The sequence below is a fragment of the Typopeltis vanoorti genome, chromosome 4, assembly GCF_054136105.1.
Source record: "Typopeltis vanoorti isolate ZY-2024b chromosome 4, IOZ_Tvanoo_1.0, whole genome shotgun sequence".
NCBI lineage: Eukaryota > Metazoa > Arthropoda > Arachnida > Uropygi > Thelyphonidae > Typopeltis > Typopeltis vanoorti.
This window is the reverse complement of record NC_143552.1, coordinates 34,224,107-34,241,871: the sequence shown is the minus strand read 5'-3', so window position 1 is coordinate 34,241,871 and position 17,765 is coordinate 34,224,107. Positions and strand designations below refer to the sequence as shown.

General features: G+C 37.6%; 1 protein-coding gene across 3 annotated transcripts in view; it reads left to right on the top strand.

Moving 5' to 3' along the window:
- Positions 1–17,765, top strand: part of LOC150107214 (roundabout homolog 1-like) — a 742,051-nt gene that overhangs the window by 446,516 nt on the left and 277,770 nt on the right. For all 3 annotated transcript variants that reach the window (XM_090391071.1, XM_090391072.1, XM_090391070.1), the window contains exon 14: positions 3,949–4,064. In XM_090391071.1, the coding sequence (XP_090247197.1) occupies positions 3,949–4,064 (116 nt within the window). The remainder of the gene's footprint in view (positions 1–3,948; positions 4,065–17,765) is intronic.

Here is a 17,765-nt window from a genome sequence, read left to right as displayed (position 1 = left end):
ATCCTAACTCATAAGCCAATTCTTAAAAAAAAATTTTGTTCACATGCTACTGAACTGATAAACTCTCCATTTCTAGTCCCTTTAAAGTACTGAGGCCTGGTCCTGACTTATTTGAACCTCATAACACTGTTGCATTTCATTGATCCCAATAGTGTAGTATGTTTACAATTATTCTACCAGAAACATACAACAAAAAGAACTCTTTGGGATTAACTTTGGCCTGTACTGCTAACTTCCTTTCATACTCTGCTTTTGCGTTTCTTACTGCACTGGTTACTCTTGTGGCATGTACTATCAGATCCTTTGATGCTGTGACTAAATTCAAAAATATTGAATCTCATCTTCCTTGTACTGCATGTTTCCTAAGATCAAGAATTCCAGAAATCCTATTCCCTTAATAATCTGCAATTTCTTCTCATCATACCTTCACTTCACCATATGCTCTCAAAACTATTTGTGCTATTATCCCCAAATTCCTCACATTGAGAAGGCACAACTCATCATTTATCACAAGTAATACTCCACCACCACTCTGCTCTTCCTGTTCTGCCGAAGTATGCTATATTGTGCTAATTCCACCGCTGTCTGTATATCTCAGTAATCTTGGACAGACCGAGGCTATTGGTGTCACCAATTCATCTCCTTATTTCCTAATAGTACTGGCATTTGTATAAAGAAACATCAGTGCTTTGTCAATGTTTCTGTTCCTATTATTATTATTATCTTCAGACTCCATTGGACTCTGCATTACACTGTACATTCCCCTTTTGCCCAAGTAACTATACCCACAAAAGGCCACCCCCTTTTACCATCCACCTTGATAACTCTAGAGTCCCTGCACTGTCTGCCTAGAGAACAACCTTCTCTCCAGTTGCCTAGATCACACAACTCGCCTAATTGTCTAACACTGTTCTGTCACTCTCATTTAAAAGTTTTTCAAAGTGATTACTCCAGTCATTGAGGATATCGTCATCTTCAGTTTTTGTCATTTTTGTTAACTCTGATTCCTTTTACAGTACACTTTCCAGCATTTTTAAGCTTTTCAATATCCTCTATAACATTTTACCAGCTTGCTGATATTTATTTTCCTTATCAAAGTCTTCCCATGTCTGTTTAGCCACTTTTACACACATTGTTTAGCTATCTTAACATTTTTCTTGGTATTCTTTCTCACTCGCTCTCTATGTGCACTCTGTTGTTTTATTTGCCAGGATACTTTAGTATGATTCTTCTTTTCATGGTCTGCCTCTAACTTTTTCAACTCCATTTTTCTATCTTTGCAGACATCTGCACCACAGTCTCCCTAGGTGAATCAATCCATGATTTCTATTCCTGAAATATGCTTCAGCCCTGAAAAACTTTCCAAACCTCAACAAATTTGGTATCATCAAACTGCCGAACTCATCTTCCGCCCAATAGCCGAGACCACCCAATTTAGCCAACTGGGGGGGGAGATGCATTTAGGACTATAGGTGTGATTTTGGTTGGCTTTCTTCAGCCTCATTTATCCAGTATTAGTGCCTGCACACATATAGTTCTGTGATCCCTGATGGTTGCAATGTAACTTTGCTGAAATATCGGAAATATTAATTAAAGTTATTATAATTAATATTCAGTATACATTGTAATTTCCTCAAAAATAATAATTATGAATAGCCATTGTATAAGCTTTTTACCAAAATTAAATGCTAACCATTTCCTATTTGCAATACCTGTATATTCTTTCATCCTGAACCATTTGAGGATATCACTGTCCACAATAATTCAGTAAGACTTCTTACAGCATATGTGGGTGGTCAGAAAAGTTCTTTGCCTCGACCATAGATGGCAACACTATCGGCAAAATTTTTTTTTCTAAGTTGGTACATTTGTCATAAGCATCCATGGCAAGTTGCAAGTTATTCTATCGAGTAATTTGTTTTATACAGCTGTCTGAAGCAAAAGTGTTGTCTGTATTCCTTGAAATGGATAAAATTGAGTATCGTGCGGTTATAAAATTCTTTGTAAAAGAAGGTTTAATGCCAAAAGAAATTCATTCGAAGTTCATAAAAGTTTCTGGGCACTCTTCTCCTTCGTTTTTGACAATTAAGAAATGGGCTGCCTAGTTCAAACGCAGCACTACCAGCCTTGAAGATGATCCACGTGAAGGACGTCCAAAAAGTGTAACAACAGAAATCATTGATCAAGTGCACGATATGGTATTGGATGACTGGCAAGTCAAAGTGTGTGAAATTGCTGAGACTGTAGGCATTTCAAAAAAATGTGTAGGATATATTTTGCATGAAGAATTGCAAATGAAAAAGCTTTTTGCAGGATGGGTGCCACGCTTGCTCAAAGCAGATCAAAAACACACTCTCATGAAAATCTCTGAACAGTGCTTGGAAAATTTTAACAAGAATAAAACTGATTATTTTGTGCCTTGATTTATTACTGTGAATGAGATTCGGATTCGCCATTACACACCAGAATCCAAACAGCAGTCAAAACAGTGGACAGAAGCCGGTTGTTCAGTGCCAAAGAAGACAAAGTCGGTTCCATTAGTAGGAAAGGTCATGGCATCGGTGTTTTGGGATGCCTAAAGGCATTTTGTTTATTAATTATCTTGTAAAGGGTAAAACAATAACTGAAGAATATTATCCCGATCTTTTAACTAGACTAGAAGAAAAAAATAATGAGAAAAGACCTGGTTTGCAGAAGAAAAAAAATCATCTTTCATCAGGACAATGCACTTGCCTACAAAGATGTTTTGGCAATGGGAAAATTAAGGGATCTGCACTATGAATTGTTGGAACATCCACCCTATTCCCCAGATTTGGTTCCCTCTGACTTCTGTCTCTTCCCAAAACTAAAACTCTTCTTAGCTGGTCAGTGTTTTTCTTTGAATCAAGAGGTGATTGCAGCTATAGATGGGTATTTTGCAGATCTTACTGAGAACCACTGCAGTGATGGGATAATGGTGCTGGAGCATCACTGGAATAAATGTATTAGTCTTAAGGGAGATTATGTTAAAAAATAAAAATAATTTTGAAATTATAAATTCGTTTTTTCATTGCTAGGCCGAGAACTTTTCAGACCACCCTCATAAATGCATGACATTTAGGTTGTAAGACCATTTTATGACAAAGATGAGAATTTATGCAAATCTTTATGTTGCAACATGGGCAATGACTAATCTATGTACTAAACAGAAATCCAACAGGTATTTTATCATTATTTAGTTTTGCTCTTTTCTCAAAATTTTCCCAAAACATTTGTGTGTTCTGGTATTATCTATTTTTGAGATCTCAAACAAGAACCAGATTTTTCACATAAACTTTTCCCTTCCAGCAACTCAAATAATCCCCATACTACTTCTTTAATAGAACCTTTTGTAGGATTACAAATTCAAATAAGTCTCATTGTCCCATTTATCAATTTTGAAATTTGTTTACATCTCTCTAATTGAATTTAACAGTATTGCACCTCACTAGATGTGGAAGTGCATAATCTTTTCCTCCAACGGTGGTTGACCCGGTGGACAGTGCTTCCTTTCTGTCCAACCAATGGACCATATATTTGAATCCACCATTCCACCATGAGTAGGTATGTTTATGAATTTCTTTAGTTGATAGACAGATTTCATTATATTTTGATCACTGTCCTGTTTAATGTGTGTTTTAAGTGGTTTGAAAAGAAATTTCATCTTTGGTCCTCTAGATTAGTTCCCAGATTGTATCATCCTTAGTTCTCCTTACAATATTAATGTATGATTGATTTATAACCTCTCATGGGTGAGATTTAAAAAAAAAAAAAAAAAAAAAGTACTGACTTCCTTGGATCTGTTTTAATTTTTTAATAAAAAAAAATTTCACTCCTTCCCTGTTAGGAGAACTGTTGCACATCCTACAGGTTAAGAACAATTAACACAGATGTTGATTGTAATGTTTATTACTTTTTTTCTTTTTTTAGTGCCATCTGCTCCACCAGACAGTCTCCATGTTGAAGTACTAAATATGACAAGTGCTGCCATCTACTGGACTCCACCATCACCACAACACAGAAATGGGATTCTTCAGGGTTATTTTGTAAGAATATTATTATTACCATGATTTATAATAGAAACAGTTGCTTTCATTGGAAATAGTTATCATAAAGAATTGAATCTAAAAATGCACATCCTATTATAGAATTGAAAGAAGCATTAAGGATGTTAAAATAGAAGTGTGAGATTAAAATTCACTCTAATAAATTTAGTTTAATCCTTTATCCAAGTGTGAGCAAACAAAGCTTGTGCCTGAAAATATCTTCAGGACTGGGGTAAGGTAATACAACACTGGGCAACTCGTAGCAAAGGTGGACCAAGTTAAAATCACTCCTATCTCAGTATCTCCCATAATGCAAAGCACATCTCCTTCCAGATATGTATAATGTTATGCATTAAGGGAAGGGCCACTACCCAGACTAGTTTCGACCTTTATTGAGGTCTCTTCAGTGGGAGCCATGCTCAATAGTGGAAATACCAGGCAGAAGCAATGGCGAGGTCATCTTTACCTACAGGAGTTGTCAAAAGGTGTGCCACCTTTTTATTAAATCACTCTGGATTTAGAGAAAGATGTTGAAAGTTTATTTTTCACTTGGTTAGACTATAATAAATTTAGTTTAATCCTTTATCCAAGTGTGAGCAAACAAAGTTTGCGCCTGAAAATATTCTCTAGGTGTATCTCCACTATTTGGCCTCGCTCCCACTGAAGAGAACTCAATAAAGGTCAAAACTAATCTGGGTAGTGGCTCTTCCCTTAATGCATAATATTATACATATTTGCAAGGAAATGTGTTTTGCATTATGGGAGATACTGAGATAGGAGTGATTTTAGCTTGGTCCACCTTCGCTACGAGTTGCCCGGTGTTGTACTACATTACCCCAGTCCTGAAGATATTTTCAGGCACAAACTTTGTTTGCTCACACTTGGGTAAAAGATTAAACTAAATTTATTATAGTCTAACCAAGTGAAAAATAAACTTTCAATAAAATTCACTCCTTCAATGCTTTTTTATTCCTGAAAGATGGAGTAAATTAGTGAGCAGTGAGTCTCCACCCTTAGCCATCACAGAAAGCTGAGCTGATTATATGTTTACCAGGAAATACCAGGCAGAAGCAATGGCGAGGTCATCTTTACCTATAGGAGTTGCCAAAAGTGTGCCACCTTTTTATTAATTACTCTGGATTTAGAGAAAGATGTTGAAAGTTTATTTTTCACTTGGTTAGACTATAATAAATTTAGTTTAATCCTTTATCCAAGTGTCAGCAAACAAAGTTTGCGCCTGAAAATATCCTCTAGTTGTATCTCTACTATTTGGCCTTGCTCCCACTGAAGAGACCTCAATAAAGGTCAAAACTAGTCTGGGTAGATTATGCATAACAGTATACATATCTGCAAGGAGATGTGTTTTGCATTATGGGAGATACTGAGATAGGAGTGATTTTAACTTGGTACACCTTTGCTATGAGTTGCCCAGTGTTGTACTACATTACCCCTGTCCTGAAGATATTTTCAGGTGCAAACTTTGTTTGCTCACACTTGGATAAAGGATTAAACTAAATTTATTATAGTCTAACCAAGTGAAAAATAAACTTTCAATAAAATTCACTCCTTCAATGCTTTTTTATTCCTGAAAGATGGAGATTCTTTAGCTCCAAAAACTTCTTGGAAATTAATGAGCAGTGAGTCTCCACCCTTAGCCATCACAGAAAGCTGAGCTGATGATATGTTTACCAATGATTTTGAAGTCATTGTTACTGTTGACTGAAACAATGTGGGTTCTGTGGCCAGTATTTTATTTTATTTTATTTTTAAATCATTGTTGGAAAGAACTAGAGAAGTGAGAAGGCCTGGAGTGTCTCCACTTATCAGGATTACTTCAGACCAAAAAAAAAAAAAAAAAAACTTGATAAGAGAATTTCAAGATCAGCAAGCAATAATAATCATTTTTTTAAATAAAATTATCTGAATGATATTTTAATGTTTGTGTTATGATGGTGCAGAATATAAATGTAAATTTATATTCTGCACTGATTTATGTTTTGAAAAAGAATACTTAAAAAATGATTTTATGGCCTTTCCTTATAATAAACCCAACTATAAAATGACACCTAAATTTAAAACAAAAAGGTGGGGGGGGGGTAAACTTGAAAAATGTAGTTGACTTTCTTTTTTTGAAACATGCTCAAAAAATGAAAATATATTTAACACATAATAGAAAAGTCTGCACACTAAGATATGCAAGAGAATGAAGCTGATCCTTAAGCTTCATTGAAGATACTAACTATGTGTGGTCTGAAAGCAGCACATAGGTCACATTTGCAGAGAACTTTAGTTATATTTTCCAATTTACTCTGAATATAAGGATTGGGATAATTTTGCTGTGACGATGATATGTGTTCTTTCAGGAGGATGGGGATGTTTTTTGTCTACACATCTCCTCCATCCTTTCCAGATACAATGATGTCCTGATAAGGACTACACATCATCCACTGTTATGCCACAAACCTAGCTAGCAGCCTTCATCCATTCTTGTAAAGACTGGTTTCATCCTCTTGCACATACTAGAGTGTATGCAGTTCTTGTGCCTGCTACTTGTCCTATTTTGGATAGAATGGTGAATCTGTTGATATTTCTCTTGAAGGACACAGAAACTACATCTACAGTCATCTGTATGGCAGATTAGAACTGACAGACCGTGCTCTGGATGTTCCTTCACATGGGATTGGATGCAAAAGGATAGCTGTGCTGCATGGGGTGGTGGGGATCTTGGGCCTGTAAGACAATTTGTAAACCCCCCATGAATTACCTCAACAGGTTCTATAACCACATTTAACCTGACTTCTCTGAGTAAATTTCCTTTTATCCATTCCCTAGAGCAGTGTTTCTCAAACTTCAGATATCCGCGTACCCCTTCTTAAATTTTCGTTAATACCAAATACCTAATTAATTAATTAAGAAAATAAAATCATTAATTAAAAATAAATTAATAAATTATTTTAAAATATTAATTAAAAATAAATATCTATTTTATTTGAATTTATATGTTCATGTAAACAAAAAATATGATTTATTTTAAAATTTTGCTTCTCTAGAAATGTCAGAGATGACACACTCTTATCAATTTCATTTGATCCAGATGCAATTGCTCTCTTTTGGGGATTTTATAAATCCAATCTTTAATCAGTGATCTATACATAAGAATTTGAAAGCTAAAAAAAATACTGTATTTACTCGAATATAACTCTAACTTTTTTCCCAAAATTAAACTTAAAAAATTGTGTTGCAAGATATGTGTGGGAATTTTCGGAAACTAAAGTTTTAAGAAAAAAACTGAAAATGGTGCGACTTACCATGAAGCTCCTATTCGCTATCACTACTTTTGGCATCGAGACCAGTTTCTTTGTGTGCATCTTCAAAGTCATCTACCCAAATAGCATCTTCTTTCCCATTATTTCAAGCAAAAATTACCGGTAATTTACAAGACTTGAAATACGTAGAGCAGCGAAGAACTGCATATGATTGGTGTGGTATATTATTATTATTATAATTCAGGCCTCCAAGGAGTCAAAAGACTCATCGAGGGAGGTCCTTCCTAAGACATAAAGTCTGTCAAGACTCATCGAGGGGAGGTCCCCCCCCCTGAGAAACACAAAGTCTATCATACCACTCTTTAAACTCACTGACCGTTCTCGCTCCCACCACTCCATCAGGCAATGCATTCCACGGCTCAACCACCCTCTACACAAAGAAACCACTCCTTACCCTCTTGCTCACAGTTTCCTTTCGTAACTTCCAGGGATGGCCTCTTGTCATCACTCCCTCCCGCTGTTCAACCAAGCGAAAGAACTCCCCAGTGTCAACCCTGTAACCACCTCTCAACAGTTTAAAAGTCTCAATCATATCACCTCTCCTTCTTCTATCCACCAAACTCTGCAGTCCACATTCTCTCAGCCAATCCTCATAACTATCCTTGTACAGTCCTGAAACCATCTTTGTCATCCGTCTTTGTATCCTTTCCACAGTTAATTTATCCCCTTCAAATCCTGGGGACCAAATCTGAGAACAATAGTCCAAGTGTGGTCTGATCAGAGACTTATACAATGGAATGATAACCCTCTTATCTCTGCAGGTCAGTGTCCTTCTCATAATAGCAGCAATCCTCTGTGTTACCTTCACCACCTTTGCAATATGTCCCCTAAACTTCAGGTTTCTATCAATCATCAACCCCAGATCTCTTGTCTCCCCTACTTCTTCCAGTATAAATCCTCCCATAGAGTATGCAGCATCCCATCGATGTTTCCCAAACCTCAAGACCTTACATTTTACTGCATTAAACTGACACCCCCATTCATTTGCCCATCTATCTAGCTTATTTAAATCCTCTTGCAGGGCTACCACATTTGCACTATTACTAATAATCCTTCCCAGCTTCGCATCATCCGCAAACAACTGAATATCCCCCTGCAATCCACTGGCTATGTCATTGATATAAAGGTTAAACAATATAGGTCCTAGTACTGAGCCCTGTGGGACCCCACTTGTAACCCTCTGCCTCCTGGAAACTGCTCCACCATATACAACTCTCTGATACCTATCAGACAGCCAATCCTGAATCCAGTTGACCAATCTGACATCCAGACCCATGTGCTGCAACTTAAATATCAGCTTATTATGTGGCACCCTGTCAAATGCCTTCGCCAAGTCTAAGAAAATGGCAGTATATGCCTTTCCCTCATCTAATGTTCTTATAACTTTATTATAAAAGGCTAGCATATTGTTAAAACAAGAGCGTCCTTTCACAAATCCACGTTGATTCTCACAGATAACATTACCCTCATCTGCCCAATGCTGTATACGGTCCCTCACTACTTTCTCCAAGATCTTAACAACTACTGATGACACACAGACTGGCCTATAATTAGACACTTCCAGTCTGTTACCACCCTTATGCAATGGCACTATCTTACCTTCCTTCCATTCCCTGGGCACCTTTGCCAAAGCCAGACTTTCATTGAAAAGCCACGTTAAAGGCAATGTCAATTCCCTAGCACATTCTCTCAAAACTCTTGGTGAAATACCATCCAGTCCCACAGCTTTACTGACATCCAGATTACTCAGTATCTGAAACACACTCTCCTCCTGTACCTCCAGACCTCGTACCAGTCCTATCCCTCTAGCATTAAAACTGACTCCTCTAGGATGAAATACTCCAATAAAGTGTTCATTGAACAATTCCATTATGTCCTCTGCATCAGTCACTCTATTCCCATTTTTATCCCACAATATCATTCTTCCACAGTCATTTCTCCTCCTACTGGCCACATAGCTAAAAAATTCCCTAGGATTTTCTTTGGATCTTAGGGCCAATCTCCTCTCATATTCCAGTTTCCCTTTCCTTACCAAACTAGTCACTCTTCAGGCCTGTGTCTTATATTCCTCATGCATCTCTTCACCTGTCTCCTTATATCTCTTCCATAGCCTCTTTTTCGCATGCAATTCCTGTTTAATATTGATTGTCATCCACTTTACTCCAAATTGCGTTCTCTTCTTCACTCGTGGTATACAACTTACCATTGCTGATAACAAATATTCTTTCACAATTTCCCACGCACTAGTGATATCCCGGCCTTCCAATTCCTCCCTCCATGAAACTTCCCGAAGTTGACATCTAAGACTATTATAATCACCTGCCTTATAATTCCACATAAGTTCCCGTCTCTTTGATACTCCTGCATGTCTATTCATTTTCCAAGTCAACACCATATGGTGACTCTCTCCAACTGGTGGGAGAGACATCAACTCAATTATTATCAACTCTTCTGATGCTATGACCAAATCCAAAACTTTTGAACCTCTTGTTCCCTCTGTTACATGTTGCCTAAGACATTTATCCCTCAAGAATTCTAGAAATTCCATTCCCCTATTGCTACATGCATCTTCCTCTCTCCAATTTATACTACTGAAGTTAAAATCTCCCATAACAATCATTCTTCTTGCACTTGCCAAACTTAGCTGTCTAAACATCTCCTGGTCCCCATCCTCTGTGCTCCTGGGTCTGTAGCAACACCCCACTAAATATCCTGTCTTGCCTACCTCTACCTCACACCATACGGTCTCAAAATCATTTGTCTCACTTCCTTCCAAATTTTCCACTCTTAGAGGACATAGGTCATCACTTATCATAAGCAGTACCCCACCACCACGCTTTCCCCTCCTATCCTGCCGAAAAATGCTATACCCAGCGACTTCTATTCCTGTTGTTATATCCCCTTCTGTCAACCACATCTCAGTGATCGCAATAATTTTTGGCCAGGCTGATGCTATCTGCGCCACCAATTCCTCTCCCTTATTCCGGATACTCCTGGCATTAGTATAAAGCATATAAATGCCATTGTTTCTATACCCAGCATTATCCCTTCTAGACTCCACTGGGCTCAGTGTTACCTGACATTGTCTCCCTTCTCCCAAGTATCCATTCCCACAAGAGGCCACCCCTGCTATCATCCTCCCTGGGACACACTGCCTCGTTCAGAACAGCAATCTCTCCAGATGCCTACGTCCTTCCTCATTCAAATGTAAATGGTCTCTTGCATACAATTCCTCTCTTTCCTCAAACGCACTCCAAGCATCCACACATAACAGTCCTCTCTTGTCACACATTCTCACTATTATGCCATTCAATATCACCGCTCTTCTGCTCAGCTCATCATTATCATACCTTGGCAACACGCACACTATTTTTCCTCTCTCTGTCTTCTTCCGTACAGTCTCAAGCAAAAATCTCATATCTCTCGCTGCCCGACTTATATTACCACTCAAGTCATTCGTTCCTACCATCACAATCATCTCCTCCGCCCTTTCACCTCTCTTAATTGCCATAGCCACCCTTTCTATTGTTCCTCCTGGCAAACACTCCTCACGCATCCTATCTTGAACACCATGGATCATTGAGTTGCCATACATTATACCTCTTACCATTCCCTCGCTCCTATTGTTTCCATTCTCTCCTCTTCTTTCATTCCCATACCTCTCTCTTCTACTGTTTCCATTCTCTCCTCTTCTAGCACTCCCATACATCTCTCTCATTCCCTCTCTCCTACTGTTTTCATTTTCTCCACTTCTAGCACTTCCATATCCCTCTCTCATTCTGTCTCTCCTACTACTGTTTCCATCCTCTCGTCTTCTAGCATTCCCATACCTCTCTCTCATTCCATCTCTCCTACCGTTTCCATTCTCTCCTCTTCTAGCACTTCCATATCTCTCTCTCATTCCGTCTCTCCTACTGTTTCCATTCTTTCCTCTTCTAGCACCCCCATACCTCTCACTCATACTCCCTAAATTCTCTCTCTCTCCTACTCTGATTCTCCTTGCATTTATCTCTTCCATTCTCCTAATCTTATCTTTCATACTTCTGCTCTCATTCACAAGACATTCCACCTCCTCTTTCAACTCATCTATCTCCCTCTGCAGGTCAGTCGCTCTTAATCTAAATTCACTCTCCCAAACAAAACCATCTCCTAAACTTTCACAGTCACTCACACCTTCCACACTATCAACTATTATTTTCTCATTCTCTCCTATCACACACTACTTTTCTTCCTACATTCATTCCCCGTTCCTGGAGCAACAAAGTTGGATATCGATATATCTAATGTACTTATTTACTCCAACTGCCTGCATTTTGCGCACATACGCTCTCCACTCTCTTTAACAAGCCACATATGTAATTCCCGAGACGCATACATGCCGCAAGTACTGCATGCCACAAAGTCCCTTATGATATTGTTAATAATTGAGTTCTTAAATGGCGGAGGACTTGGCGTTACGCCACTTGCGACTGCTGCTGAATCCACCATCATTCCTTACGAGTAGCGTAATCTTTAATAATTATTCAATTAATAAATAAGAGGAAAAAAAATTACAAACATCAGAACATTTAAGTACTAAATATAATTAAATAAAATGAAATATAACTAAATACAGTAACTTAGCTTCGTTTTGTCTTCCACCGTTACGCGTTCGATTCTGACGCTACCAAAATATATTATATCTCGACAGCAACTGACTTCCAAAAAACAACCACTGAAGTACACTCGTATTCAGAGAAACAATTTAGCACTCAAAAACGTAGAAAAATGGGGAAAAAAGCGGACTATTCACCGATTAAAAATCACTTTCTTCTGCACAGCTCAAATTCACCACCACGTGCTATGGAGACGCTAGCGCCACTAAGTATTAACAAAAGATCATGCGAACCAAAGACAAATTAGCATTTCAACAGTTGAGTTGAAATGCTAATTCCCTTCAACCGAATTCCATAATATCTGAAACACATTCACTATATATTTCTTAGTTTTAACATGTTAACGACTGGGGTGGTGTCAAGCAGAACCATATGTTCCACCAGCAACATATGGTTTTTCTTGGTCTATACAGCAGTTTCTGATGGAGAGGGGATGTGATTCATTAGTTATTATCCCAGTTGTCTTTAATTGCAGACAACTGTTGGTTGAAAAATATAATGACTCCTTTAATTATGCATAGCCAAAAATTGCTGCTTACCCCCTAACGACCTTTCGCTTACCCCGTTTGAGAAACACTGCCCTAGAGGATGCCTTGTTAGGACAGTTTCTTTTCATCATTTAATATTGGAACTGTTTCTGCAATAATCTAATTGTGTACTGTGTGTTTATAACAGTTCTTGTTTGTGCTCTGACGATGTTGGTTAGAAATCCAGTGAAATATTAGTAAGTTCAATAAACTGGTTATTTAATTTCCTCTGGTGCTGTATATACTGTGAAGCACTGTTATGAATAACCTCACCACCTAAGTCTGTCTATGCACATGCTCGTAGAATGTTAAGAGTGGAATCAGTTGCCTCCTCGAAATCCAAGTTCATAAAGGCAACTTGGAACTTAAAGAGATTTCTGTATATTAATAATAATATCTGCCTTAATCTTGGCATCCATCTTATAATCCCTGTGGATTGGAATGGGTTGCCAAAGTGCTTTGCCAGTGAATGACTAGAGTGACATAGTATTATGTTAATAATGATTAATGTTGGCCTCCTCCATAGAGTCTTTAGACTTTAAGGAGGTTGCTTTTAATAATAATGTCTGTCTCAATCTTCCCATTTGTCTTATAATCTATGTCATGTTCTTAAGTTCACTGTGTCTGTTGCATCTTCAACCTTTTAATTTCATGTTTAAATGTATAAGCACCTATAAGAATCATTTATCCATCTGCTCATTATTCCTAGACTCTGGTTGAAATGTATTTTACTTACATTTATTATTTGAAATGCTTAAAAAAAATTCTTTGAACAATTCCGATTTTTCATTCACTCTAATGAAGTGCCAGGACACAAAAGAGAAAAGCATTGAAATTATATATTGCAATAATATGATTGGGATTTAGGACACACATGCAATAATAAAATTTAGGATATATACACAAAAAGATGTCCATGCAATTCATTTTTGAGTTCAATCAGTGCACTTTTATTCAGTGCAAAATTATTTAAACTGATACTAATAATTCCATATGATGCCATACTGCCTGGGTGGAATTTGATGAAATTTATTTAATATCACTACTAAATTTGTCATGGTTTCAGTTAAACTATTTTTTGTGTAAAAATTAGGCAAAACAAAATTATATGTCTAGCGTGTATAACCAAAATTGAGTTGATATATCATTATTGTGCTACAACTTATGACACTTTTGTCAGCATTAAAAGTTCCACCACATGATAGAGCTCTTTCAATAATGTAACTTGCAACATGTCATGATAGTATTCACCAAAATAACACAAATATTGATAGATGAACATTCAACTCTGGTTAGTATAATGCTGTTTTGCATTTAAACAATTATAAGAACCATTTACTCATCTTTATGTTAGTTTGGCGAAATGTACCAGGTTCCAGGCATTAGTTTTTGAACTAGTCCAAATATGTCTTGAACTAGTCCTTGGTTCAAGGCTGCTCAAAGAAAGTTTGTTTGTTTATTTGTTTTGTATCCTGTTATAACAGTTTAATTAGCATAATTAGGTAAAACAATAATTTTCAGTATAAATGCCAAAAGACAAACTAGGTTCAGTTAGTCTAGGTTCAGGGATAAAAAAATGATGTTATTTACAAAAACATAGTTATGAACGATGCTTTTTTTTCTTCTATATGCTCTTGTTTTGTCTTCACTTATTTAACAAACTGTGTTTGCTTCCTTCTTACATAACTGAAACACTCATCACATGAAACATATTTTCCAAAGTATAAGGGGGCAGTACTTCCCGACTTGCATACAGTGGCAGCCGGTAAAAATTTTAAGTGGGGGTACTGCATATACAAAATTAAAAATAATTCATTTTTGACTAATCCATAACCAATTTATTAATAAGTAAATTTACATATTACAAAAATTGCTTTATTAAAAATATTTCACCCTCACTACGAACACACACCAATAATAAAAATCGGTGTGTGTGTTTGCCAGCCTGGTTGGCCGAGTGGTTAGCATATCCGCCCTCCAGCCAAAAGGCTGTGGGTTCGAATCCTGCCATGGGCATGGATGTTTGTGACTGTCTGTGAAAATAATAGTGGTGATGGCGGACAGTAGATGCCATTGGTATAGATGAGGCAGTTTGTGGATGTGGTGGAGACAGAGAACTGTAGAGTACGTGCCCTCCCTCAGTGAGTCTTAGGACTCCCTGGAGGTGTCAAATAATAATAATAATAAAACATTTTGTACACAGAAATAACGCACGCAAGCATACAATATATCTGTAGTGGCACTGCCCAACGAGCAGTGTCGGTTTCAACATTCCTACACTGTGTTAGATTGAAGTGCATTTGTTTTGTGTAACGATAATTGAGAATATATAATTCTTTTCATATTTTCAAGTGACACTCGCCATAATTCAGGCTTGTATTTATAATAAATAAATAAATAATTATATTTATTTTAACAGTGTAAAATAAGATTTACAAAAATATTCCCTCACCACGAACACACACCAATAATAAAAGTTTCATATCTCAGAGAAATAACGCATGCAAGCATACAATTTATCTGTAGCGGCACTGCTCAACGAGCAGTGTCAGATTCAGTTATTACGTGCAGTGACAAGTGCAAATGAATATCAGCGAGTCTAGCTGGAACTGACCAAATGTGATTATTCCGACACTGCATTAGATTGCAGTGCATTTGTTTCGTAATCTAAAGCGTTAATCAAGCAATTATTATTATTATTACGGGCAACTCCAAGGAGTCGACAAACTCATCGAGGGAGGCCCTAACATCATGTCAAGAACGACTATTCGACATTCACACAGTATCTATCATACCTCGCCTTAAACTCATTCACGGTCATAGCACCTACAACAAACACTGGCAGCTTATTCCACTCATTTACCACTCTCCAAGTAAAGAACCTAGCTCTAACACCCCTGTTAACCACATTTTTGCCCAGCTTCCATGTGTGGCCCCTAGTCCTCCCACCACCAGCCCTATTCTCAAAAAATCTTCTGGATTAATCTTATAGAAACCCTTCAGTAATTTAAATGTCTCAATCATATCACCCCTTTTCCGCCTATCAACCAATTTTCAACCCACAAATCTTCAATCTATTCTCATAAGGTTCATTCCACAGACCAGCCACCATCTTGGTCACTCGTCTCTGGATCCTCTCCACCTCTTCTCCATCAAGAAGAAACCCTGACGCCATATCTGGGCACAGTAGTCCAGATGGGGTCTTATCAGGGCTTGATATAGAGGAACAATAACTTGTTTGTCTCTGCTCATTAAAGTATTTTTCAGTAACCAAGTGATTTGATGAGCTGTTTTAGCCACTTTTGCAATGTGCCCCCTAAACTTCAACTCCCTGTCCACCAACACTTTCAAATCCCTGCCCTCATCAATCTCCTGGAGTATGGTTCCACCAATGTGATATACTGCTGCTAATCTTTTCACTCCAAAATGCATAACCTTACACTTTGCCACATTAAATTGACATCCATTTTCCTTAGCCCAGTCCTCCAAACTATCCAAATCATCCTGCAAAATTTTGACATCCTGTACACTCACAATTGCTCTACCCAACTTTGCATCATCAGCAAACAAGTGAACACTTCCTCTCAGATCCTTTCCTGTATCGTTAATGAACAAATTGAAAAGTAGTGGTCCAAGAACAGAACCCTGCAGCACACCACTAGTCACAAGCCATCTTTTGGACTCCACTCCTGAATAAACCACTCTCTGGTATCTCTCCATCAACCACCCTCCTATCCATCTCTCCAACCCTATGTCCATCCCCATCTGCTCCAGTTTACTAATTAGAGTTCCATCAGAGGCCTTGGCAAGGTCCAGTAGAATCACTGAAAACCCATTACCCTTATCCAGTTCAGTTGTTACTGTGTTATAAAATGTGAGCAAATTACTGACGCATGATCTACCCTTCACAAAACCATGTTGTCCCCCATACAGTATCCCAGTTTCATCTATACAATCCTGTATTCTTCTCTTGACTAGTTTCTCCAAGACCTTGACGATTCCTGATATGCTAATCGGTTGGTAATTTACAACAGCAGTCTTGGAACCTCCTTTATGCAGTGGAACTATTTTCCCCTCTTTCCACCCCCTTGGGACTAACCCAGACCCGAGACTCAGGTAAAACAGAATGGGCAAGGGTACTGACAATTATTTAGCCACTTCACATATGACACGAGCTGGTATACCATCCAATCCCACAGATGTATTGACATTGAGGTTTTGTAATAGACTACTCACCTCCACCTCATTCACCACAATTCTTGTATAAACTTTTGGTTCATTCATTTCTGTCATGTCACCACCTGGATGATATACTCTTGCAAAGTGCTCGCTCAGTAATTCAACTATATCAACTGATTCAGTTACCTCCCTACCAATTCCAATTATTAAGTATTCAAAACATAAGCTATAACCTTTAACATGTTCTATTGCATCTATATAATGTTGTAAGCATTGCTATTATTTATAAACACAAACAAAATTTAATTTTTTCCTTGTGGGGTGCTGCAGTGTCGCAGTGCTTATGTACAAGCCGACACTGCTTGCACGCATCTTGATCTGCTGTCTTGAATTGTGGTTTTCACTTAGATACATATATTAAAAAATGTTAAGAAATTATTGTCCTCCACATATCTAAATTAAACCAAAAGAACCTTTTATATGAAATGTCCATGTTGACTTAAACTATTAAGTCTGCAAACTGTAAATAAAAATTTCTATAGGAGGAAGAGGGGAGTATGATAGAGCCCTACAAGTTAGTAAGGGGTTGTTATAGGATCAGTGTTGGAGAGGTTCTACAGAAAATAGTGGGAGATCAGAAGTGAACCAGAGGTCATCCCTGGAAGCTATATAAGGAGGGTGTGAGTAGGGAAGTGAGAGGCAGGTTTTTTTCGTGCAGAGTTGTGAATGATTGGAATGCCTTGTCTGAGAGTGTGGCATCTGCAGAGCATTTGAGTGTGTTTAAAGCACTGTATGATGAGCTGTGTGTATGATAAAAGGACCTCCTAGATGAATCTTTGATTTCTTGGGGGTCTTAGGTAATAATAATAATAATAATATTTTTATATTTTATTTTATTATATAAAAATTCATTAAGACCGAGATTAAATAATTATTTGCAGTTAACTCTCACTGTTGCAAACACCATTATAAACATAAACACAATGATATGCTGAAGGAAATTCACTGTCATCA